Source organism: Delphinus delphis, chromosome X (genome assembly GCF_949987515.2).
Source record: "Delphinus delphis chromosome X, mDelDel1.2, whole genome shotgun sequence".
Lineage (NCBI taxonomy): Eukaryota > Metazoa > Chordata > Mammalia > Artiodactyla > Delphinidae > Delphinus > Delphinus delphis.
The window spans coordinates 98753216-98779894 of NC_082704.1; the positions used below are offsets into that span (position 1 = coordinate 98753216).

The 26679-nt window shown below is 37.0% G+C and overlaps 1 protein-coding gene across 3 annotated transcripts in view; it reads right to left on the bottom strand.

The window, feature by feature from the left end:
• DMD (dystrophin) overlaps positions 1 to 26679 on the bottom strand; it is a 2124682-nt gene that overhangs the window by 1335456 nt on the left and 762547 nt on the right. For all 3 annotated transcript variants that reach the window (XM_060001925.1, XM_060001919.1, XM_060001920.1), the window contains 2 exons: positions 24648 to 24782; positions 22876 to 23025 (listed from right to left, as the gene is read on the bottom strand). In XM_060001925.1, the coding sequence (XP_059857908.1) occupies positions 22876 to 23025; positions 24648 to 24782 (285 nt within the window). The remainder of the gene's footprint in view (positions 1 to 22875; positions 23026 to 24647; positions 24783 to 26679) is intronic.

Sequence of the window (26679 nt, forward strand, 5' to 3'; positions counted from 1 at the left end):
TCCATCTGTGTGATTTTGATGACTAGCCAGATTTGAGAAGAATTATCAAGAGTGAAGTTTGAAAGAAAAGTTGCCTTAAATAAGAATTAAATAATACAGAGAAATACAATTAATTGGGCTCACAACAAAGAATAGGGAAGGACAAAGTACCACTGAATTGGCCACTTCTCAATGCAGGTCAGAAAACAATATGCAGTTGTTAAGGCAGAGGCAATAAAGCACTTCTTGAAGTTTATTTGATACTTGCAATGCAAATTCCCTAATGAATATGTGTATTCTATGACTTAAAAAACACCTGGATGAATTTGAAAAATATCTGTATTCCTCATTCCATACATGGATGGCTCTAAGATACTAGAATACAATGCAAAGTTGTTTACTGTTCCTTCTCCCATTTCTTTCTTTTAAAAAAATGAAAGTAATTTTTACTAGCACCAAGCAATTTTAGTGACAATTTAGGCAAATTGTCTAAATTAAACTATTAGATAAACTAAATTAAACTAAATTAAACTATTATTAAACTAAATTAAACTATTAAAGAACAGTTTTGATCATTCAACCCTAAGAATATATGTAGCTTGACAAGAAAATCGGTTTAAAAAGAATCTAGAGTGGAAAAGTAAGATGGACAAGACAGATGAATATTACCTTGAGAATCATACTTTATGTTATAAGAATTAAACATTAGTTGTAAGCTATGACGGACAGAAGTAAAAGTTATAGACAAGTCTAACTTCAAAAGTCTCACTTTAAGAAAGAGAAAAACTCCAAGAATTTTTATGAAAATGTACACAGATAACAAATTTAAAAGAAAATTTTGTTATCGAAAAATTCATTCCTAAAAGGCTACTTTAACCAATCTATACTACTAATTTAAAAATTGCAAGTGATTAGTCTTTAGGTCTTAATATCAGATGTTTTTCATTTAAATAGTAACTTTCCCTTTTGCTATTCTAACTTTAGAGGTAGGAGTTCAACCACTAAATTATAAGAAACGTGAAGACAAGAAACTCCTAAAAAAATATTCGTAATCGGGAGACCTTCAAGATGGTGGAAGAGTAAGACATGGAGATCGCCTTCCTCACCACACATACATCAGAAATGCATCTACACGTGGAACTGCTCCTATAGAAGACGCACTGAACGCTGGCAGAAGACCTCAGACCTCACAAAAGGGAAGAAACTTTCCACGTACCTGGGTAGGGCCAAAGAAAAAAGAATAAACAGAGACAAAAGAATAGGGACGGACCTGCACCAGTGGGAGGGAGCTGTGAAGGAGGAAAGCTTTCCACACACTAGGAAGCCCCTTCGCAGGTGGAGACTGCGGGCGGCGGAGGGGGGAAGCTTCGGAGCCACGGAGGAGAGCACAGCCACAGGGGTGCGGAGGGCAAAGCGGAGAGATTCCCGCACAGAGGATCGGTGCTGACCGGCACTCACCAGGCCTAGAGGCTTGTCTGCTCACCTGCCGCAGCGGGCGAGGGCTGGGAGCTGAGGCTCGGGCTTCGGGGCTTCGGTCAGATCGCAGGGAGAGGACTGGGGTTGGCGGCGTGAACACAGCCTGAAGGGGTCTAGTGCGCCACAGCTAGCCAGGAGGGAGTACGAGTAAAAGTCTGGAGCTGCCGAATGGACAAGACTTTTTTTTGTCTCTTTGTTTCCTGGTGTGTGAGGAGAGGAGATTAAGAGCACTGCTTAAAGGAGCTCCAGAGACGGGTGCCAGCCACGGCTATCAGCGTGGACCCCAGAGACGGGCATGAGATGCTAAGGCTGTTGCTGCGCCACCAAGAAGCCTGTGTGCAAGCACAGGTCACCATCCACACCTGCCCTCCTGGAGCCTGTGCAGGCCACCACTGGCAGGGTCCCAGGATCCAGGGACAACTTCCCCGGGAGAACGCACGGCACGCCTCAGGCTGGTGCAACGTCACGCTGGCCTCTGCCGCCGCAGGCCTCCCCCGCATCCGTATCCCTCCCTCCCCTGGGCCTGAGTGAGCCAGAGCCCCTGAATCAGCGGCTCCTTTAACCCCGTCCTGTCTGAGCGAAGAACAGACGCCCTCAGGCGACCTACACGAAAAGGCGAGTCCAAATCCAAAGCTGAACCCCAGGAGCTGTGTGAACAAAGAAGGGAAAGGGAAATCTCTCCCAGCAGCCTCAGGAGCAGCGGATTAAATCTCCACAATCAACTTGATGTACCCTGCATCTGTGGAATACCTGAATAGACAATGAATCATCCCAAATTGAGGAAGTGGATTTTGGGAGCAAAGATATATATATATATATTTTTTCCCTTTTTCTACTTTGGTGAGTGTGTATGTATATGCTTCTGTGTGTGATTTTGTCTGTATAGCTTTGCTTCTACCATTTGTCCTAGGGTTGTCTGTCCATTTTTTTTTTTTACTTTAAAAAAAATTTTCTCTTATTTTTTATTTTTTAGTTTAATAACTTTATTTTACTTTATTTATTTCTATTTTTCCACGCTTTTATTCCGAGCCATGTGGATGAAAGGCTCTTGGTGCTCCAGCCAGGCGTCAGGGCTGTGACTCTGAGATGGCAGAGCCAACATCAGGACACTGGTCCACAAGAGACCTCCCAGCTCCACGTAATATCAAATGGCGAAAATCTCTGAGAGATCTCCATCTCAATGCCAAGAGCCAGCTTCACTCAACGACCAGCAAGCTACACGTGGACACCCTATGCCAAACAACTGGCAAGTCAGGAACACAACCCCACACATTAGCAGAGAGGCTGCCTAAAATCATAATAAGGCCACAGACACCCCAAAACACACCATGAGATGTGGACTTGCCCACCAGAAAGACAAGATCCAGCCTCATCCACCACAATACAGGCACTAGTCCCCTCCACCAGGAAGTCCACACAACCCACTGAACCAAACTTACCCACTGGGGACAGACACCAAAAACAATGGGAACTACGAACCTGCAGCCTGTGAAAAGGAGACCCCAAACACAGTAAGTTAAGCAAAATGAGAAGACAGAAAAACACACAGAAGATGAGGGAGCAAGACAGAAACCCACCAGACCTAACAAATGAAGAGGAAATAGGCAGTCTACCTGAAAAAGAATTCAGAATAATGATAGAAAAGATGATCCAAAATCTTGGAAATAGAATAGAGAAAATACAAGAAACGTTTAACAAGGACCTCGAAGAACTAAAGAGCAAACAAACAGTGATGAACAACACAATAAATGAATTTAAAAATTCTCTAGAAGGGATCAATAGCAAAATAACTGAGGCAGAAGAACAGATATGTGACCTGGATGATAATTAGTGGAAATAACTACAGCAGAGCAGAATAAAGAAGAAAGAATGAAAAGAACAGAAGACAATCTCAGAGACCGCTTGGAAAACATTAAAAGCACCAACATTCAAATTATAGGGGTCCCAGAAGAAGAAGATAAAAAGAAAGGGACTGAGAAAATATTTCAAGAGATTATAGGTGAAAGCTTCCCTAATATGGGAAAGGAAAGAGTTAATCAACTCCAGGAAGCACAGACAGTCCTATACAGGATAAATCCAAGGAGAAACACGCCAAGACACATATTAATCAAACTATCAAAAACTGAACACAAAGAAAAAATATTAAAAGCAGCAAGTGAACAACAACAAATAACACACAAGGGAATTCCCATAAGGTTAACAGCTGATTTCTCAGCAGAAACTCTGCACGCCAGAAGAGAGTGGCAGGACATATTTAAAGTGATGAAGGAGAAAAACCTACAACCAAGACTACTCTACCCAGCAAGAATCTCATTCAGATCTGAAGGAGAAATTAAAACCTTTACAGACAAGCAAAAGCTAAGAGAAGTCAGCACCACCAAAGCAGCTTTACAACAAATGCTAAAGGAACTTCTCTAGGCAGGAAACACAAAACAACGAAAAGACCTACAATAACAAACCCAAAACAATGAAGAAAATGGTAATAGGAATATACAAATCGATAATTTCCTTAAATGTAAATGGATTCAATGTTCCCACCAAAAGACATAGACTGGCTGAATGGATATAAAAACAAGACCCCTATATATGCTATCTACCAGATACCCACTTCAGACCTAGGGACATGTACAGACTGAAAGTGAGGGGATGGAAAAAGATATTCCATGCAAATGGAAATCAAAAGAAAGCTGGAGAAGCGATTCTCATATCAGACAAAATAGACTTTAAAATGAAGACTATTACAAGACACAAAGAAGGACACTACATAATAATCAAGGAATCAATCCAAGAAGAAGACATAACAATTGTAAATATTTATGCACCCAACATAGGAGCACCTCGATACATAAGGCAATTACTAACAGCCATAAAAGGGGAAATCGACAGTAACACAATCATAATAGGGGACTTTAACGCCCCACTTTCACCAGTGGACAGATCATCCAAAATGAAAACAAATAAGGAAACACAAACTTTAAATGACACATTAAACCAGATGCACTTAATTGATATTTATAGGACATTCCATCCAAAAACAACAGAATACACTTTCTTCTCAAGTGCTCATGGAACATTCTCCAGGACAGATCATATCTTGGGACACAAATGAAGCCTTGGTAAATTTAAGAAAACTGAAATCATATCAAGTATCTTTTCTGACCACAATACTATGAGACAAGATATGAGTCACAGGAAAAAATCTGTAAAAAATACAAACACATGGAGGCTAAACAATACACTACTTAACAACCAAGAGGTCACTGAAGACATCAAAGAGGAAATCAAAAAATACCTAGAAACAAATGACAATGAAAACACAATGACCGAAAACCTATGGGATGCAGCAAAAGCAGTTATAAGAGGGAATTTTATAGCAAATACAATCCTACCTTAAGAAACAGGAAACATCTAATAAACAACCTAACCTTACAGCTAAAGAAATTAGAGAAAGAAGAATAAAAAAAAAAACCCAAAGTGAGCAGAAGGAAGGAAATCATAAACATCAGAACAGAAATAAATGAAAAAGAAACGAAGGAAACGATAGCAAGATCAATAAAACTAAAAGCTGATTCTTTGAGAAGATAAACAAAATTGATAAAGCATTAGCCAGACTCATCAAGAAAAAAGGGAGAAGACTCAAATCAATAGAATTAGAAATGAAAAAGGAGAAGTAACAACTGACACTGCAGAAATACAAAGGATCTGAGAGATTACTACAAGCAACTCTATGCAATAAAATGGACAACATGGAAGAAATGGACAAATTCTTAAAAATGCACAACCTTTTGAGACTGAACCAGGAAGATACAGAAAATATGAACAGACCAATCACAAGCACTGAAATTGAAACTGTGATTAAAAATCTTCCAACAAACAAAAGCCCAAGACCAGATGGCTTCACAGGCGAATTCTATCAAACATTTAGAGAAGAGCTAACACCCATCCTTCTCAAACTCTTCCAAAATATAGCAGATGGAGGAACACTCCCAAACTCATTCCATGAGACCACCATCACCCTGATACCAAAACAAGACAAAGCTGTCACAAAGAAAGAAACTACAGACCATTATCACTGATGAACATAGATGCAAAAATCCTCAACAAAATACTAGCAAACAGAATCCAACAGCACATTAAAAGGATCATACACCGTGATCAAGTGGGGTTTATCCCAGGAATGCAAGGATTCTTCAATATATGCAAATCAATCAATGTGATACACCATATTAACATATTGAAGGAGAAAAGTCATATGATCATCTCAATTGATGCAGAGAAAACTTTTGACAAAATTCACCACCGATTTATGATAAAAACCCTGCAGAAACTGGGCATAGAGGGGACTTTCCTCGGCATAATAAAGGCCATATACGACAAAACCCACAGCCAACATCATCCTCAGTGGTGAAAAACTGAAACTGTTTCAACTAAGATCAGGAACAAGACAAGGTTGCCCGCTCTCACCACTATTATTCAACATAGTTTTGGATGTTTTAGCCACAGCAATCAGAGAAGAAAAAGAAATAATAGGAATCCAATTCGGAAAAGAAGAAGTAAAGCTGTCACTGTTTGCAGATGACATGAGACTATACATAGCGAATCCTAAATATGCTACCAGAAAACTACTGGAGGTAATCAATGAATTTGGTAAAGTAGCAAGATACAAAATTAATGCACAGAAATCTCTGGCATTCCTATACACTAATGATGAAAAATCTGAAAGTGAAATCAAGAAAACACTTCCATTTACCACTGCAACAAAAATAATAAAATATCTAGGAATAAACCTACCTCAGGAGACAAAAAACCTGTATGCAGAAAATTATAAGACACTGATGAAAGAAATTAAAGACGATAAAAATAGATGGAGAGATATACCATGTTCTTGGATTGGAAGAATCAACATTGTGAAAATGACTCTACTACCCAAAGCAATCTACAGATTCAATGCAATCCCTATCAAACTACCCCTGGCATTTTTCACAGAACTAGAACAAAATATTTCACAATTTGTATGGAAACACAATAGACCCCGAATAACCAAAGCAATCTTGAGCAAAAAAACAGAGCTGGAGGAATCAGGCAACCTGACTTCAGGGTATACTACAAAGCTACAGTAAACAAGACAGTATGGTACTGGCAGCAAAACAGAAATATATATCAATGGAACAGGATAGAAAGTCCAGAGATAAACCCACGCATATATGGTCACCTTATCTTTCATAAAGGAGGCAAGAATATACAGTGGAGAAAAGACAGCCTCTTCAATAAGTGGTGTTGGGAAAACTGGACAGCTACATGTAAAAGAATGTAATTAGAACACTCCCTAACACCATACACAAAAATAAACTCCAAATGGATTAAAGACCTAAATGTAAAGCCAGACACCATCAAACTCTTAGAGGAAACCATAGGCAGAACACTCTACGACATAAATCACAGCAAGATCCTTTTTGACCCACCTCCTAGAGAAATGGAAATTAAAACAAAAATAAACAAGTGGGACCTAATGAAACTTAAAACCTTTTGCACAGCAAAGGAAACCATAAACAAGACAAAAAGACAATCCTCACAATGGGAGAAAGTATTTGCTAATGAAGCAACTAACAAAGGATTAATCTCCAAAATTTACAAGCAGCTCATGCAGCTCAGTATCAGAAAAACAAACAAGCTAATCCAAAAATGGGTAGAAGACCTAAATAGACATTTCTCCAAAGAAGATATACAGATTGCCAACAAAACATGAAAGGATGCTCAACATCATTAATCATTGAAGAAATGCAAATCAAAACTACAATGAGGTATCACCTCACACCAGTTAGAATGGCCTCATCAAAAAATCTTGAAACAATAAATGCTGGAGAGGGTGTGGAGAAAAGGGAACACTCTTGCACCACTGGTGGGAATATAAACTGATACAGCCACTATAGAGAACAGTATGGAGGTTCCTTAAAAAACTACAAATAGAACTACCATACGACCCAGCAATCCCACTACTGGGCACAGACCCTGAGAAAACCATAATTCAAAAAGAGTCATGTACCACAATGTTCATAGCAGCTCTATTTACAATAGCCAGGACATGGAAGCAACCTAAGTGTCCATCAACAGATGAATGGATAAAGAAGATGTGGCACATATATACAATGGAATATTACTCAGCCATAAAAAGAAACGAAATTGAGATATTTGTAGTGAGGTGCATGGACCTAGAGACTGTCATACAGAGTGATGTAAGTCAGAAAGAGAAAAACAAACACCATATGCTAACACATTTATATGGAATCTAAAAAAAAAAATGGTTCTGAAGAGCCTAGGGTCAGAACAGGAATAAAGACACAGACTTAGAGAATGGACTTGAGGACATGGGGAGGGGGAAGGGTAAGCTGCAGTGAAGTGAGAGAGTGGCATGGACTTATATATACTAACAAATGTAAAACAGATAGCTAGTGGGAAATAGCCGCATAGCACAGGGAGATCAGCTTGGTGCTTTGTGACCACCTAGAGGGTGGGATTGGGAGGGTGTGAGGCAGATGCAAGAGGGAGGAGATATGGGGATATATGTATACGTATAGCTGATTCGTGTTGTTATAAAGCAGAAACTAACACACCATTGTAAAGCAATTATACTCCAATATAGATGTTAAAAAAAAGTTATTACAAAAATACATAAATATATATTTGTAATCACCCTCATTAATAAAAATTTTAATGCTCTACCAAAGCAAAAACAATTTATCTAGTGTGAATATACAATACTTACATTTAATTAGATATAAAAATAAATGCAATTATAAATTTGTTTATATACATGCATATATAAATATATACACAACTATACATGTGTGTATGTGTGTTGGTGTATCCCTTTGTGTCTAGACCAGAAAAGCTAAAATGCTCTAATTGTTATAAACACAGAAGAAAAATTTAACTACTGTCTTATATAAAAATTTCAGAAATGTTAATGCAAATGACCCAGGAAACACTATTTACTAAAGTAGGTTAAATTATAATTAAGGATAATGATGGAATTACTACTGACAAAAATAAAAAAAATAAATATCTATGATCCCTGATCATTAAAATAAGAATGAAACACATTTACCATTGTCCTTTGTTCTTGTGAAAGTTATATAATATTTCAGTTTCTGTATCCAGAGTGTAATCAAACTCAAAATACAAGATGAATCTTAAAATATTATTAAACACAAGAATCAAGGTAACTCACATAACTGATGGTAGGAAAAGAAAGACAACCTTTCTCAGATAATAAAAGAAGATATAGCAGGAGAGTGGTTTAGAAGTGGAAAGAAACAGGTGAGGGATGTTTAGAGGTACAAACTTCCAGTTGCAAAATAAATGAGTCACTGGTATGAAATGTACAGTGTGGGGAACATAGTCAATAACTATGTAATATCTTTGTGTGGAGACATATAACTAGACTTATTGTGGTGACCATTTTGAAATGTATAGATTGAGAGTTTGGGGTTAGTAGATGCAAACTACTATATATAGAATGGATAAACAACAAGGTCCTACTGTATAGCACAAGGAACTATATTCAATATCCTGTAATAAACCATAATGGAAAAGAATATGAAGAAGTTATACATATGTATAACTGAGTCACTATGCTGTACAGCAGAAATTAAACACACTGTAAATCAACTATACTTCAATAAATTTCTTTAAGAATGTAAAAATCCCTACAAAAGAAAAAAAATGTACAGAAATATCGAATCACTATGTTGTGTAACAGGCACTAACACAGTGCTATAGATCAATTATACTTCAAAAGCAAACTCATATCAAAAGAGATCAGATTTGTGGCTACCAGAGGTAGGGGGTTGGAGGAGGAGGAATTGGATAAAGGTAGTCAAAAGGTACAAACTCACAAGGATAAGATAAATAAGTACTAGGGACATAATGTACAATATGATAAATATAATTAACACTGTTGTATGCTATATATGAAAGTTGTTAAGAGAATAAAGCTTAAGAGTTCTTATCACAAGGAAATTTTTTTTGTTTCTTTAATTTTGTATCTATATGAGATGATGGATGTTCACTAAACATATTGTTGTGATTATCATTTCATGATATATGTAAGTCAAATCATTACGCAGTACACCTTAAACTGTGGGTCAATTATGTCTCAATAAAGCTAGAAGGAAAAGAAAGGATTCAGATGAATCCTCTGAAAAGGTATATAGGGCAATGTCTGGAAGGGTCCCAAGCACAAGAGCTTCTGTCTCTGTGAAGCTGGAGCATGTCACCCTCCCAGTGTTAATGTGTTCACAAACCTGGATGCTTTCTGAACTCCATACTATTGGGATTTTTAATGGAGGCTTTATCACATATGTGTCATCAATTATCAACTCCATTTCCAGTCCTTCGCCCCTCTCCAGAGAATGGGGGGGTAGGCATGAAAGATCCAAGCTTCTAATTTTGGCTTGGTCTCTCCGGTGACCAGCCCCCATCTAGGAGTGCACCAAGAGCCACATCATTAGAAAAAAAGATATTCCTATCACCCAGTAAATTCCAAGGAGTTCAGTGTCAGATGCTCCTATCACTTAGGAAATTACAAAGGTCTTAGGATTTCTGTGTCAGGAACTGAGGTCAAAGATTAAATACCAGAACAAATGTTCTTCCTACCATCTCTATTTACAAGGGTTTTAGGAGCTATGTGTCAAGAACCAGGGGCAGAGACAAATATATACATATTTCTTATATTACAAAAGAAGATAGAGAAGATAGAGGAGCAAAACTCTTTTCTAATTTAAATACTGTCTTGTCTATTTTTCTTACGTTAAAGAGGGCTGGGCTATTGGCTTTATTGTCTGTGTGTAAATATTACACAGGTGAGTTTTTCCTTCAAAATCTAATCACTCTTGACCAATCATTCAATTAAAATTATTATGAGAGCAAGTTGCATAGTCCACCACTCAGCTCAAAAATAAAGTCACCTTGAGCACAGATGTTTGGTCTAACAGTCTGCTTGCGGTGCATTTTTTACATAAAGATGACAGTTTTAACACAGAGCATTTACCTAGGAAAGTCAAAATTCAAGATATCCAATAACCTTTCTTCCAAAGTAAGGAAAGAAAGCACCAAATTTAAAATGTGAAAAATGTAATCCTAGAAACTACATCCATAGTTAATACTCTAAGAATTAGATTAAAATTCTACCTTTCAAAATACTAAAGCAGTTAGCATTGGTCTATCATCTTCACTGAAATCTTTTTAAATAATGATGTTCTGTAGAAATAAGTCTAAGTTCTGTAACTCCTGCATATATTCAAAACCAATTTAGGTGTAAAATTAACCAAATATATAAAGTAACAATTGGGGCTGGCATCATGGGCTGGCAGCCTGTGCAGTCATGCAGTACTCCATGCTTATAAGAACTCAAGCTTGGTTTCATGTTTTGCTGTCATTCTCCTGAAATTCTTAATTTTTGAACAAGGAACCTGCACATCCTCTTGTACTGGCCCTAAAAATTAAGTAGCTGATCCTGATTACAATAATTTGGGGGAAATGGCCAATAGCTATAAGGTTGAAATAAGAATCCAAACAAAATTGGGTAAGTTCAAGAAATAAATTTTTTTAAAAAACATGAAATTCAAATTAGATGCACCAGGACACAGTGACATACTGGTGGAGGAAATATGAATACAAAATGAATGACTTCCAAATATGAGTATAATTGGAAGGTAAGACTCCAAAGACCAGTCACTTAGTTGTTTCGGGATATCATCAAATACTTCCTAGAGATACTGGATACATTAACTGAAGATAATGGAAATAAAAGTCCCTTTTCTTTTGATTGTCCACATGATTGTATGTGTATGGTTGAGAATAAGATGATTATTTTGCTGGAAACTATGGGAGAAAGGTACAATAACTGACTGTTTCCACTGCAAACTGTTTTACTGACTACTACTGAGTCTACTGTACCGTTCGTTAACACTTCTGCTTATTTTGAATTCCTCTCTACGACAGAAGAGCTCCTATTCCAAATGCTTTCCACTCTCACTTTCTCAAAGGCACTGGTCCTCTATTCTCCCACCCCCACTTCTTCATGCCACCAACCTAAGACATCCTAAAGAAGAGTTAGCTCCCTTCCCAGGTATGGAGTCTCTCATGAGTAAATTTTCTCAGTCTTCCTAATCTTCACCTGAAATTATCTTCATATTATCTCAATTCTCTTTTTTCACTCCCGAAGATCATCCTTCCATTTTTGCTCAGGTATCCTCTCCTGTAAGACCTTGCTCTTACATATTAAGAACATCTCTATTGGATCTTCCCCCAGATTACAAACAGGCTTAAATCTGCACTGTTCTGACAGTCAATTAGGTGTAAAATTACCTCTATCCTATTACTCATGAAACTGGCCCTTCTCTCTCCTTTTTTATCATCAAATATATTTTTTCATTATCAAACACATGCTAATTCTTTTTTTTCCTGCTTTATTGACATATATTTGACACATAACATGGTGTAAGTTTAAGGTGTACGAGGTATTGATTTGACACATTTATTAATTGCAAAATGATTACCACCCTAGTATTAGTTACCACCTCCATTCCATCACACAATTACCGTTTCTTGTTACCAAACATGTTGAAGAATAATTTACATTTACTGCCTTTACTTTACCACTGCCAATTTCTTCTTTTACGCCAATTTAATCTCACAGTTGCCCCTCTAGCAACTGAACAAGACAACTATAATTAATAAGTGAAGGAGTAAATGGAAGTTGAGCAAACAAATCCAGCCGGTAGAGACTACTTTTACAAGTACTAGGTTCTGCAGTTTATGTATGAACAATGTAGGAAGAAGAGAAGTAAAAATTATTTTAAGTATTTTTATATGCCAAAAAGGAAGTTAACTATTAGAACTCGGCTAATTTTAAGTTCATTAACTCTATAATTTTAAAGAAAATTCAGAAGTTAGTAACATTTTATTGATACTCTTTACCTATAGTAACTTTCTTTATCTACTTTTCATTAAAATTAGACATGTCAAAAATCTTAGTCCATAAAAATAATCTGATCAGTAATTTAATACATAGGTGCATTTTCATTGGCCTCATAGTTTTGCTAAAAATTATACTTATACCTTAGCAGTAAGACAGGTGAAGAGACAGCATGTAAAAAAAAAATCTGCCTTCTGTAATCATCTGGAGCATAAGCTTAATATCTCTTTATGGTGACAGCAGATTTATAGACAGAGGCCAAGACATTTGATATTTTTTTCCTTAAGGACACACAAAGTATAAAGAGCTATAAAAAAATAACCTCGCTCGGGCTTCCCTGGTGGCGCAGTGGCTGAGAGTCCGCCTGCCGATGCAGGGGACATGGGTTCGTGCCCCGGTCCGGGAAGATCCCACATGCCGCGGAGCGGCTAGGCCCGTGAGCCATGGCCACTGAGCCTGCGCGTCCGGAGCCTGTGCTCCACAACGGGAGAGGCCACAACAGTGAGAGGCCCCGCGTACCGCAAAAATATAAATAAATAATCTTGCTCATAAAGAAAAAATATGAGTGGCTTATATACCTCTTATTGCCTGCCAGACCACAGTTAGATCTGCTAAGACTACCTTTCTGATCTGCTGGAGAGAGAATGGTGAAGAAAGAGAAGAGCCCAAGATTACCTTAAGTTTCTGGCCTGAGAAATTTAAAGAATGAGTTGACATGAATGAGAACGGAGAAAACTGTTGGGTAGGTTTGATAGGAATTCGAATCTGAGTATGTTATGTTTGAGCTGCTTACTAAATATCCACATAGAGACATAACAGAAGGGTGGATATACAGTTCTGGAGTTTAGGGCAGAGGTCTGTATTAGAGATAATATTTTGAGAATCCATTAGCATGTAAAGAATATTTAAAGCCACAACACTGCACAAAATATCCAAAGCAGTGAGTGAAGAAAGAAAAGACAGCATGAAGCTTAAAACTATTTCGCTTACAACTGGATCTAGTTAGGCAAAATTTGTTTCAGAATTCTTTCTTATGTGTTTATGAGTGAGATTGGCATGGGACTTTGCTTCTTGTACCATTTTCATCCATTTTTAAAATTGAAGTATAGTTGTTTTACAACATTATATTAGTTTCATGTGTACAACATAGTGACTCAATATTTTTATAGATTATACTCCATTTAAAATTATTACAAAATAATGGCTATATTTCCCTGTGCTGTACAATATATCCTTGTTTCTTATTTATTTTATACATAGTAGTTTGTATCTCTTAACCCCATACCCTTCTATCACCCCTCCCCTTTCCCTCTCCTCACTGGTAACCACTAGTTTGCTCTCTATACCTGTGAATCTGTTTCTTTTTTGTTATATATATTTGTTCATTTTATTTTTTAGATTCCTGAGACAAACACATACGTAACAACATAGATTAATTGTCTTTATCTTAGTTATTTCACTAAGCATAATACTCTCTAGGTCCATCCACATTGTTGGAAATGGCAGAATTCGATTCTTTTTTAATGTGTAATATTCCATTGTGTGTGTGTACACACACACACACATATACATACATAAATACATATTTTTTGTATTCCTTCTTTGTTGATGGACACTTGGGCTGCTTCCATAACTTGGCTATTGTAAATAATGCTGCTATGAAGACTGGGGTGCATGTATCTCTTCAAGTTAATGTTTTTGTTTTCTTCAGATGTATACCAAGGAGTGGAATTGCTGGATCATATGGTAGTTCTATTTTTAGTTTTTTTAGGAACCTCATACTGTTTTCCATAGTGGCTGCACCAATTTACAAACCCACCTACAGTGCACTAGGGTGCCCTTTCCTTCACATCCTCACCAACATTTGTTATTTGTATACATTTTGATGACAGCTATTTTGACAGGTGTGAGGTAATATTTCATTGTTGTTTTGATTTGCATTTCTCTGATGATTAGCAATGTTGAGCATTTATTCATGTGCCTTTGGCCATATGTACATCTTTCCTTCTTGTACCATTTTTGTCAAATTTTAGTAAGAATATTTTCTAGCCATATTTTTCAGCCTGTCTTAATCAGCTTGGGCTTCTATAACAAAATATCATAGATCAGGGGGCTTAAACAGCATACATTTATTTCTCACAGTTCTAGAGGCTGAGAAGTTCAAGATCAAGGTATCTGCAGATTCAGTGTCTGGTGAAGGCCCTCTTTCTAGTTTGCAAATGGCCTCCTTCTTGCTGTATCCTCACGTATCTGGAAGAATTATCTCTCTTGTGTCTCTTTATCTCAGGGCATCTCAGATCTTCCTTTTGGAATTTCTTTGCTTTAGAAAGGATTTGCTGAGATAAAAATCTCAATTTCTGTTTCTCTGAAAATGTCTAATTTGCCCTTGCAATTTTGCTAGGTTCAGAGCTCTGGGATGGTGGTAATTTTTTCTCAATATCTTGAAAACATTTTTCCAATTTTTTTTCTGATTCTTTTGTTGTAGTTAAAAAGTCTAATGTCAGTCTAAGTTTCATTCCTTCAAAAATGATCTGTCTCTCCTCTCTGGTGCTAATGTAAATTTATCTTTGTTTTTGGAATTCTGCAGTTTCATTGTGAAATGTCTAAGAGTGGATTTCTATTTATTTATGCTGCCTGTTATATATTGTGCTTCCTGGTTAAGTAGGTTGGCTCTGCAAGTTATTCCTCAGTATCCTTCACATATTCCCGCCTATCCATTTTCTTTATTCTTGCCTCAGAGTCTCCCATTAGACATAAGTTAGACATTCACAACCTACTCCCAATATATATTTTGCCTTCCTGTTCATACTGTCTACCTCCTTAGGTTTTGGTACCACATTCCTTACATTTCAATTTCCTCATAACTCATTTTTTTCAACTGTTTAATATACACTGAACACAGCCATTATTTTTTTCCAATTTTTAGAGTGATAATTTTAATTTTAGTACTCATATTTTGATCTGTTTTTCAAATCTTCCTCATCAACTTTTAGCGTCTTATTTCTTCATTTGATTCACACTCTCATTTCTTTAACATTTCACCTACTTATATTAATTACCTGGCAATTCTAGTACCTGAAATTGTAGAGGAGGTGATCTAAATTCACTCTGTGTTGCATGTGATTACTTTGCTTCATGATGGCTTGTTTTCTTGTGCTTGTGGGGTTTATTGTGAGCTCAAATTTCACAAAATTTAGTCTGTGAGAATACTAAGGTGCTTTTCTTTCTAAGAATTTGGATTCACCTCTCACTAGTGGTAGGGTGCTACCAACCTGGAGCTACTTTAACTTAATCTCTTGTCTTAGGGATACCTTGACTCTTACTGGTAATAAACACTCAAATAAGCAACTCTCACAAGAACAGGCCTACGGTTACACATTTTCAGATGAGATGATTATAATTATTCTTACTTTTAATTTTATACTTAGAGTGGGAAGAGAGATAGACATATTTTTATATTGGGACGTTTCACAGACAGAATACCCCCGTCCATCATGGTACTGAAGATATAACCCTTGTTTTACATAGAATCTCTGTTCACCTCCCCCCATTTGCTTGAGCCTGAGGCTCAGATTTCTACTGTATCAAATGGCTTAAGTTAACCAAACTCTGGGTTTCTAGCATTAGCTTTTAGCACTAAGGCAATACAAGGGTCAGTGCTCATAGTTGTATTAGTTCTATGACTTTAGTTTCATCCGCATTTTTTTTTTTTTTGTCCTGGCCTTGAAAGGTTTACCCACTTCCTTGCAAGAGAGAAAACATTTAAAACTGTATTTGTTGGAAATTTCCCAGCATCTTGGTGCTTTGAAGAGGGCATTTTAGAAAACTGAGTCTGCCTCATCCTTGGAAATGGAAGTCAGCCCCTTCTCAACATATGTGGAGTTAATCAAATCTACCTCATAAAAATAATGTGGGGATTAAGTTTAACACTGTTTATAATTGCTTAGCACAAGGACTGACATAAAAATGCACTCAGTAAATTGTAGCTTTTACTATTTATATTATACATTGATATTTTCTAAGAAGTAAATACACTGACAAAATCATAAAGATATTCTTTTATAGATAAATGGCTTTCCAATAATTCTGACCTCAAGACTGATATACAGTCATTTGTTTTCCTGGATTACTTTACAGTTTTCCTTCAGTCAATATTTGTCTATTCTTCCCTATCTATGCTAAGGTAGATGTGACACTCAGTGACCAATTCAAAGTTCTAATTACTGGAGCAATTAATGAGTCCCTCAAGCTGCCTATCATGAGCGTTACTACTAAACAGAATCAACCAATTTAGATTTTGCTTCTTCCCTTTTACTGTCTGCTATTTAATGTCACGTGAAAAAACTTATACATGACTTTGAGAAGACCAGAAATGGGGGCATTAACAATACACAAGAAAGATGAAATAATCACTAATCAAGAGAACTGGTAAAGGCTTTGGACTTCTAAATACATGTGATTTTAATATTTAAAACTCTAAAATGCTTTTTATAAAAATAGTCATCCCTAATATTTTTAAACTCATACTGTAAGCTTTCCTTAGAAATTGGGAAACTAGTTACTTGCAATATTCACTTCTTACCAAGCAGCTTCTATTTTTAATATAAGGAAAAGATCACTGAGATTGAAGGCAGCATGGTCAACCAGTATGTGCCCAGGCTCCAAGAGCAGAGACTTGGGTCTAAGCATACTAGCTTTGTGGCCTTTGATACCCTATCCATTTCTATAAAATAGGAATGTACAATAGAAGTCCTTATAACATAAGGCTGCTGTGAGAACAAATGAGAAAATGCATGTCAGACACTTGGAGCAGTGCCTGGGCCTTTGTAACAATTATACTATTCTTGCTATTATTATACATTTTGCTGTATCGCTAACAAATCGTCTGTAGCTTGGTTACTCTGTAATAAGTTGGAAAAATTAGATTATTTGGTACAATTTTTGGAGCTGTTTCCTGGTTTGCTAACCATCTCTCAAATCATTACTGTGAGTAGAAAATGTAGTGCCATATGATTATGAAGAGTGAAAGATGCCTTTTCAAGGAATGGAAATAATTTATCACTTATCTGAATGCAAACTCACACTCTGAAATTAGGAACAGGATCTAGCAAATCTCTTTTAAATATTCATAGGCAATAAAATCTCTGGCTGTTTGATTGATCTAACAGGCAACTGAATGTTACCTTTGTTCTGCATAATTGCCCCTACAGGAAACATCAGTTAGGCAATTAAAAAAAAAAAAAAACAAACCTTTGACATAGGCATTTTAATCAAGAAGAAAATGGGCTAAGGCTCATATTCAAGATAAAGGGCACTTGTTTATTAATGGAAAAACTGTTTTTCTTTAGCCAAAAAAAAAAAAAATCAAGAAATTTATGGCTTAAAAAAATTCAGAATTTTTGACTATAACAATCCAATATACAACACAGATTTTTTTAAAAAGGAAATCAATTTTAAAACTCTGTTACTGTAATTATTTTATTTCCCCAGACTCTTAGATAATTATCCCAAGGCTGCATCTGCATTGCATCAAAACACTAGTCTTTTCAACTGAATATTCAGTGGGAACATCCAAATGACTGATTTAGCTAACAAAGTACTAGATATTTCTCTATTACCTAGATAGTCTGGAATTGATCAAAGTACTCAGATTATACCCTGAAAACTAGGAAAACCCTGTCTACTCATCCTTTTAACTCAACATCTTATTTTTAAAGTCACATTGGCATACTAAAGACTAGCAGAACAGAATTTGAGAAGGATATTATCTCTAACATGATGTGGTTTTCATCAAAGCTCTAAAGCACCAAATATGCTTTATTTACATTGCCACATTACTCTCAGGTTATTATTGGCTAGATATCTTATATAAGCATAGCCAGGGCTAATAGTGGTTTCAAGTTTATTTATTGTTACTATAGCGTTCTGTTTAATTGATTACTGAAGTAGAATGAAAAATTCCTTCCAATTTTAAGACCTATGGAATGATAAAAGTCCTTTTGTCAGTCTTCTGAATTTTATTTAAATAATGGAGGTGTGTACATTTCATTGTTTTTCACATTGGAATATATGTATATGTTTGTCTATCCCTGCCCTGGTAGCACACACGCATGCACGCACGCACACACATACACTGCTTTGAGGGTAGATACTACAGCATACAACCTAGTAAAAATAAAAGCACTTTCCCGGCAGTATTTTATATATTGTTCAGAGGAATCTTATGAAATAGGATCTGTCATCGCAGATGAGGAAATGGAAGCTTGAAAATATTTCCCAAGGGTACAGAGCCAATGGGTTGTAGATGGATGTATTTATTGTCTTTTAACATTCATGTTGGTGATACTGGAATATTTCTCTCTTTGCCAGCTGGCAGGATGCTAAGCTTTGTCAATAAAGGGTGCTGGAGTGACACTGGGGGAGGTAAAGTTTTCTCTGTTCAGTGTGTTTTTACTTCTTGCTACCGTGGCTCTGGGTTGGCCTGTGGGATGCCTGGTGGAGTTCACCTCATCTGTTCCCCACCCCACCCCAAATAAATTTTAGCAGCACCCTCTACAGGTGCCTTCTGACAAGTTCAGTGGGTGCTCCAGTGCCAAGTCCAACCTGGGTGCCAAATCCATGGGCAGCTTTCTGGAGCCCAAGCTGGTTTCCCTAAATTCAGTGGCCCCTACTGTAGCTAGCTTCCCAGTGAGTCCAACAGGCAATCCCCTCTAGCTTCCTAGAAAATTCAATAGCAGCCCCCACAGGTTACCTCCCCATGAATTTTGTCATCATCCCACTCCAAGATTCCCTTCACACAAGCTTCAGCCCACTGACTACATACTAGCTCTGGTTTGGGTCAACCCAGCGAACTTCTTTGTCATCTCATGCTCTGGAGACATACTCTTTCCAAACAGGTTTGAATCCCAGCCTTGGGCAGAGCCCCTCACTTTCCAAGTCAGTTCCTTCCCTGCGTACTATCCCTTGGTTCTAGGGAATTCTTTGGAGTTCTCTTCTATTTCCTCTTAAAAATTAATTCCCAGTAATTACTTAATACTTATTTGTATTAAACGTTCCCTGTTCAAGTTACTGTGTAACCTGTTTTCTGTTACTTGTCTGACCCTGATTAATACCAAGGGCTATTCCAACCCAAGATTTTCTGATTCAAATTTCAATGCTTTAAAACTCAGTTTGGATACAGCAAAATAAGCGTTCAATCAAGGTTTGTTGTTGAGTTGAATTATCTATTTGGGGGAAATACCAGGTTCCACAACAGAGACCTTTGAAATGTAAAGACATAAGTAGTTTTTTGTGTTGCTAAAGGTTTGCAAGAGCATTACATAAATGAGGCTGATGCCAAGATCAGGATTAGAGACTGGTCTACTCCTAAGGACAGAATAGACAAACACTGAACATGGTTAATGATTAAAATTTGGGCCTCTTCACAGCTTAGCCAAAATCAGTTTTACAGTGTGCCTTTTGACTTTCTTTTTTGATTGAACACTAATTTCTAACCTGACACTAAAATTCAAATACAAATACAAGCACATTCCAATTCTATATCAAAATCCAAATGTAAATGACCTCTGACCTAGTTGCCACCCCGGAATACCTACTTCTGCCCACGTCCAGTAACAGTGTGATAGGGTCAAGGGCTAAAGGACTGTTTAGAATCGCCTATTTCCAGTCCGTAGTCCCTTATATTGATATGGAGAAAGTATGATTAGACTACTAAACAAAGGTAGTGCAGGATTAAGGATTGTCTGGAGTCTCTGCTAATCAGGACTTCTTTCTTTCCAGTGTATAAACATGATCAAACTTCTCCCCCATGTAAATAACAAAAGGTTCCCTGCATACCGTCATAGCTACCATCCCTCCTTAGGACCTTTCTTTGCCTTCACAGCCAAGCTCCTCACAAGGATGGTGCACACTTGCCTTCCCCGTCCTTTTCTCTAATATCTTCTGTATCGCACTGTCACCAGAGTCTCTCTATCCTCAGGAAAACTCCATCAAAACTGCTCTAGGAAAGGTCACAAGTGACATCCTTTTTGCCCAATTCTGTCTTCATCTTACTGGGCTTCTCCACCCATACTTGACAGTTTTTCATGACTCCTCTTTATAAACTGCTACCTGCTAAGCACCCTGGTTTTAACTTGCGTCTCCTCTTACCTCTGATCATTTCTTCTCATCTCCTTTGTAGACACTGTTTCCTCAGCCGAAAACTTGATATGGGGTATAACTCTGAAATTCTGTCTGATTCTTTTTCTTTTGGCTTATTTGGGATGACCTCAGGAACTCTGCAGTTTTAATTAGCACGTAGCCTGACAAATTCCCCATCTGTGTAACTAGTCTGAATCACTCTCTTAACTTTAGGGCTGTGTAACTCTCTCTTACTGGATTAGGGAATATCTCCACCTGGGTTCTCCGTAAGTACTGCAGCAGATCCTGTTGCTGCCCAGCCACATAACCTCTTAGCCTCAGAACCTCTAAGTTCACTTGAAGCTTTGGTGGCCAGTATGTGCACGCACTGCTAGATTCCCACCTTAAGCCCCCACATTTCTCAATTTTACTGCTCTAGGACGCCCAGAAGTACTGGGATTTTATGCACCCAAGGGCAATCCTCAAACACAAAGGGAGGAAAATTGGTGGACAAATGTTCCAGCTTCCATTAGCCCAGCGGGACAATTCTAAGTGAGCTCTATGACACTGGTGTTCTACCTGATTTCTTTAAAGTTCCCAGTGGGACTGAGCTCAGTAACTCCCAATGGAAACTCACTCATAAAAGCATCCTTTATCAGACTTCCAACATTTCATTCTCCATTCTCCCCATGCACTCACTTGTCCTTCCTTCACTCGGGTTGCTTTTGATTAATATCAAACTTAGACATGTCTGGCTCAATGCGGGTAAAAAATGACATGTGATCTTTCACCTCCAAACTTGTTTTTTCTTACTTTCTCAAAGTTGTTTCTGAAAAATATCTGATACTCAGTCACCTGAGTCAGAAACCCAGATACTCTTCTGAATTTTGCATTTGCTCTGTATCTATCACCAACGGCCTTGCCTTCAACTGAGCTAAAAGTATCGCTTCTTACTTGGTCTCATTGCCTTCAGTCTCCCTGTCTCTTAGACCCCCCACCCCACTGTCCAGTCTCCACAGAGGTAACGTAATCTGATGGTGGCACCTCTCTTCTCCTTCCCCCTTATAAGTTAAACCCTTCAGTGGTTCCCTAAGTGCATGGCTCTACAGCAGGCTTTTTGTGAAGCATAGATCTCCCTTAGCAATCTCACTCATGCTTATTTGTTCAGGCTCACCTTCAACCAGACTCCCATTTGCATTCTGTGTTTTAGCAAAACCAAATACTTCCAATTTTCTGTAGCTGCTGGTGGCTGCCTGCCTGGAATCACCCTCTTACTCTTGCCCATTTGGCTGTCTCCTATTCTAATTTAAAAATGTAGTTTACAACAAATCTTCTCTAGGAAAGTTACCCCAAATACCTTTCACTGCTGACCCACACAAGTCTGTGTCCTTTTCTATGTTCTCTAATCCTCTGTCGTAACTTTTAACCCAACATTTTGCATCTTATAAGGATATTATTTGTTTTCATGTCCTGGAACACACTAAGAAATGAATAATTTTTTGCTTAACTAATCAATGACTATAAGTAGTGAAGTACAGATACTTTTTCTGACTTATTACCAAACCTTCAGTGTCTCACATGTTATAGATGCACTTAGCAATCAGATACGAAAGTAAACCTCATTATGAATTTTTTTTTTCCTTCTTGACAAATAATCCATTCTTGATTTAGGAGACTGTATGCAAAATATTGTTGGATTCATAAAAATATGTTATTTTTTTCAATTTTGATTTGAAAAATTCACACCATATGTATTAATTTTTAAATATGAAAACCCCTCTGTTATATATAAATACAAACTCATATTATTTGGGAACAATAAACAATATCCAATATCTTGGGCACTAATAAAATCACATGTATTATTAACAGATTATATATGACCATAACAAACATGTGTGTACATGTGTACATGACCATAACAAACATGTGTGTACATGTTTGAACAGAGAAAGAGAGAGAGAGAGGTGACGATACCTACACATATTAGTTAATCTTGCATATGGAAAAGAACTGTGGTCAGATAAGATCCTATTTTGAACACCAGATTAACTATTTACTCATGTGAAGATTTGAGCGAGTTACTGTACTTGGTCTGTCTCAGGTTTCCTATTAAAACCCATACTTTATAAAGTTTTAGTAAGATAAAAATGATATGATACACATATAAATATTTCATCCATGTCTAGAACTTGAAAGTTTCTACAACCTGGAAGCTGAGCTAATATTTAAATTATTCCTCATTTTGACTGAGAGGCATAAAGGTATTTGCTAGTCTTCATGCAAATTAGTTTAAAGAGATTTTTTCACTCTTCTTGTCATACCTCTTCATGTAGCTCTCTCCAACGAGAATTAAATGTCTCAAGTTCCTCATTGATCAGTTCATCCATGACTCCGCCATCTGTTAGGGTCTGTGCCAATATGCGAATCTGATTTGGGTTATCCTCTGAATGTTGCATCAAATTTTCAAGTGACTGAAATACATTTGCAATAATTACTATTTCACTTCTTTTTCTAAATCCATTGAACTAACCCAAAATGCTCAGTATCTTCTGATTCACATATAATTAAGTTATAAGCAACTTAAAGCAATATTTAATTGGGATAACAAAACATGAAAGATCATTGTTATTTCAAAACTATGATGTTGCTCCATGTCAATCTTCATGGGCTTGTGGCAGGACTATGGAAAGAGGTACATAAAAAATGATTCACGGCCACCTTCTTCTCTGAGGCTCTCTACTATAAAACCTGGAAGGTAAGACACTCAATTTCCCAACTTCTCTTATAGCTGGTGATGGCCAAGTGACATGATTCTGACAATGTACATAGGTAGAAATTCAAGAGCAGAGTTTCCCTTCTCACATGAAAAAAAAAAGCCACAGTACTTTAGAAGAAATCCCTCTGGCCTTCACACTTTTTCACACATATACGGCTTACAGGTAAAATAGCCATATTTGGACTGGGAGACAATAAAAACAAGGATGAGGTCCTTCAATCTGTTCATTTAGTAGGGTAAGTGCATGATCACATCCTTTGTTCTGGCCATGACCCTTTTACTCATGCAGTATAACTTTGCAAGTTTGTTTCATCTTTTTTGGAAGATGCTTCACACTGTTAGTTCACAACGAATGTTTGGTCACTGAACATCTCTGAATAGGACAGGGACATAATTATAGTCTATTTGAGGCCTCTCTCATTGTTCTTTGATACCTCTTCAAGTTTTACAATTCTCTTGCAAAAGTAAGGAAGTTGGATATAATCATGCCCAGGTTTCTGCTGCAATGTCCCAGGATTCCAATTCTATTCACTCAAAAACATTTCACATTTTCTTCACATTGTGATTAATTTATGTACCTTATTTTAGCAGATTTACAAAGGGGCTGCACTACAAGTGGCTCTACACACAATACATAGGCTAAAACTACATATTCATTACATATAAAGGATTATCCAAAAGTACAATAAAATTCATAGGACATAAATGATTGTCAGAAATTCACATAAATCAAAGCTTATACATGCAAACTCCTTCAAATTTTACTTTTTAAATATCTCCAAAATAAAACTTGAAAATGTACTAAAATTCTCTATGTACTAAAATGTATGAACATTTTAAAGATACATTTCCAATATCAAAGCATGCCTATTTAATACTTTGAAACATTCTGTAAGGTATAAATTTATGATTTTAAATAATTAAAAATATGTTCCAACTCAGTGAAGGTAGCTTTTAAAATGGAAATAATGTTTTACATTATCATCCTGTTTATCTCTACTCCAATGGAGCAAAACTGTGCATTCAAACTGTCTTTGCAGGTCTGTAGTAGATTTAAGCAGGTAAAGAAAAATGTAAACATAGAACATAGTGATATAGCAAAAGGCATATGTCCTCTCTAAGAGGTTATTTAAATTCTCTTTAAAATCTTAACACTGGAAGGTTCAGAGAGGAATCAAAGGTTTCATCCCAAGTGCTGGGGAAGGAATAGCAACTATACACTCTGTCTGGTTTTCTTTGAATTTATTTTCTATTTGATTCTTGACATCTTTCAATAATGCATATAAATTATCACAATTATATTAATTCACAACTTACATCTAGCACCTCAGAGATTTCCTCAGCTCCACCAGGAATATTTTCAGTGGCCTTAAGTTTAAATTCTACTTCATTTAGCCACTTGTTTGCCTTCTCCAAGTATGACAATAACTCATGCCAACATGCCCAAACTTCCTGTGAAAGAAATGTATATCACAAATGAAATATTTTGATAGAACAGTGAGTGTGCGATTTTGCCATTTCCATTTTTAAAACTTCTAAAAATAAAACATATTTTTTACCTTTTCTTTGTAGACCATTGAAAATGCAACTAGTCATTTTGAGCATCTAATATGTCCATAATTACAAATCATTAACGAAATATTTTATTACATGAATAAATTCAAGACTCAGTGATTTACTTTTTTAAATAAAAAATAACTTCATCAACATTACAGTCTGGTCCTTCTCAAACTCTTCCAAAATATAGCAGAGGGAGGAACACTCCCAAACTCATTCTATGAGGCCACCATCACCTTGATACCAAAAGGATGTCACAAAGAAAGAAAACTACAGGCCAATATCACTGATGAACATAGATGCAGAAATCCTCCACAAAATACTAGCAAACAGAATCCAACAGCACATTAAAAGGATCATACACCATGATCAAGTGGGGTTTATTCCAGGAATTCAATGATTCTTCAATATATGCAAATCAATCAATGTGATACACCACATTAACAAACTGAAGGAGAAAAACCATATGATCATCTCAAGAGATGCAGAGAAAGCTTTTGAAAAAAATCAACACCCATTTACGATAAAAGCCCTGCAGAAAGTAGGCATAGAGGGAACTTTCCTCAACATAATAAAGGCCATATATGACAAACCCACAGCCAACATCGTCCTCAATGGTGAAAAACTGAAAGCATTTCCACTAAGATCAGGAACAAGACAAGGTTGCCCACTCTCACCACTCTGATTCAACATAGGTTTTGAAGTTTTAGCCACAGCAGTCAGAGAAGAAAAGGAAATAAAAGGAATCCAAGGGCTTCCCTGGTGGTGCAGTGGTTGAGAGTCTACCTGCCGATGCAGGGGACACGGGTTCGTGCCCCGGTCCGGGAAGATCTCACATGCTGTGGAGTGGCTATGCCCATGAGCCATGGCCGATGGGCCTGCGCGTCCGGAGCCTGTTGCTCTGCAACGGGAGAGGCCACAGCAGTGAGAGGCCCGCGTACCGCAAAAAAACAAAAAACAAAAAAAAGGAATCCAAGTCGGAAAAGAATAAGTAAGGTGTCACTGTATGCAGATTACATGATACTATACATAGAGAATCCTAAAGATGCTACCAGAAATCTACTAGAGCTAATCAATGAATTTGGTAAAGTAGCACGATACAAAATTAATGCACAGAAATCTCTTGCATTCCTATACATTAATGATGAAAAATCTGGAAGTGAAATCAAGAAAACACTCCCATTTACCACTGCAACAAAAAGAATAAAATATCTAGGAATAAACCTACCTAAGGAGACAAAAGACCTGTATGCAGAAAATTATAAGACACTGATGAAAGAAATTAAAGATGATACAAATAGATAGAGAGATATACCATGTTCTTGGATTGGAAGAATCAACATTGTGAAAAGGACTCTACTACCCAAAGCAATCTACAGATTCAACGCAATCCCTATGAAACTACCACTGGCATTTTTCAGAGAACTAGAACAAAAAATTTCACAATTTGTATGGAAACACAAAAGACCCCGAATAGCCAAAGAAATCTTGGGAACGAAAAACGGAGCTGGAGGAATCAGGCTCCCTGACTTCAGGCTATACTACAAAGCTACAGTAATCACGATAGTATGGTACTGGAACAAAAACAGAAAGATAGATCAATGGAACAGGATAGAAAGCCCAGAGATAAACCCACACACATATGGTCACCTTATCTTTGATAAAGGAGGCAGGAATGTACAGTGGAGAGAGGCCAGCCTCTTCAGTAAGTGGTGCTGGGAAAACTGGACAGGTACATGTAAAAGTATGAGATTAGATCACGCCCTAACACCATACACAAAAATAAGCTCAA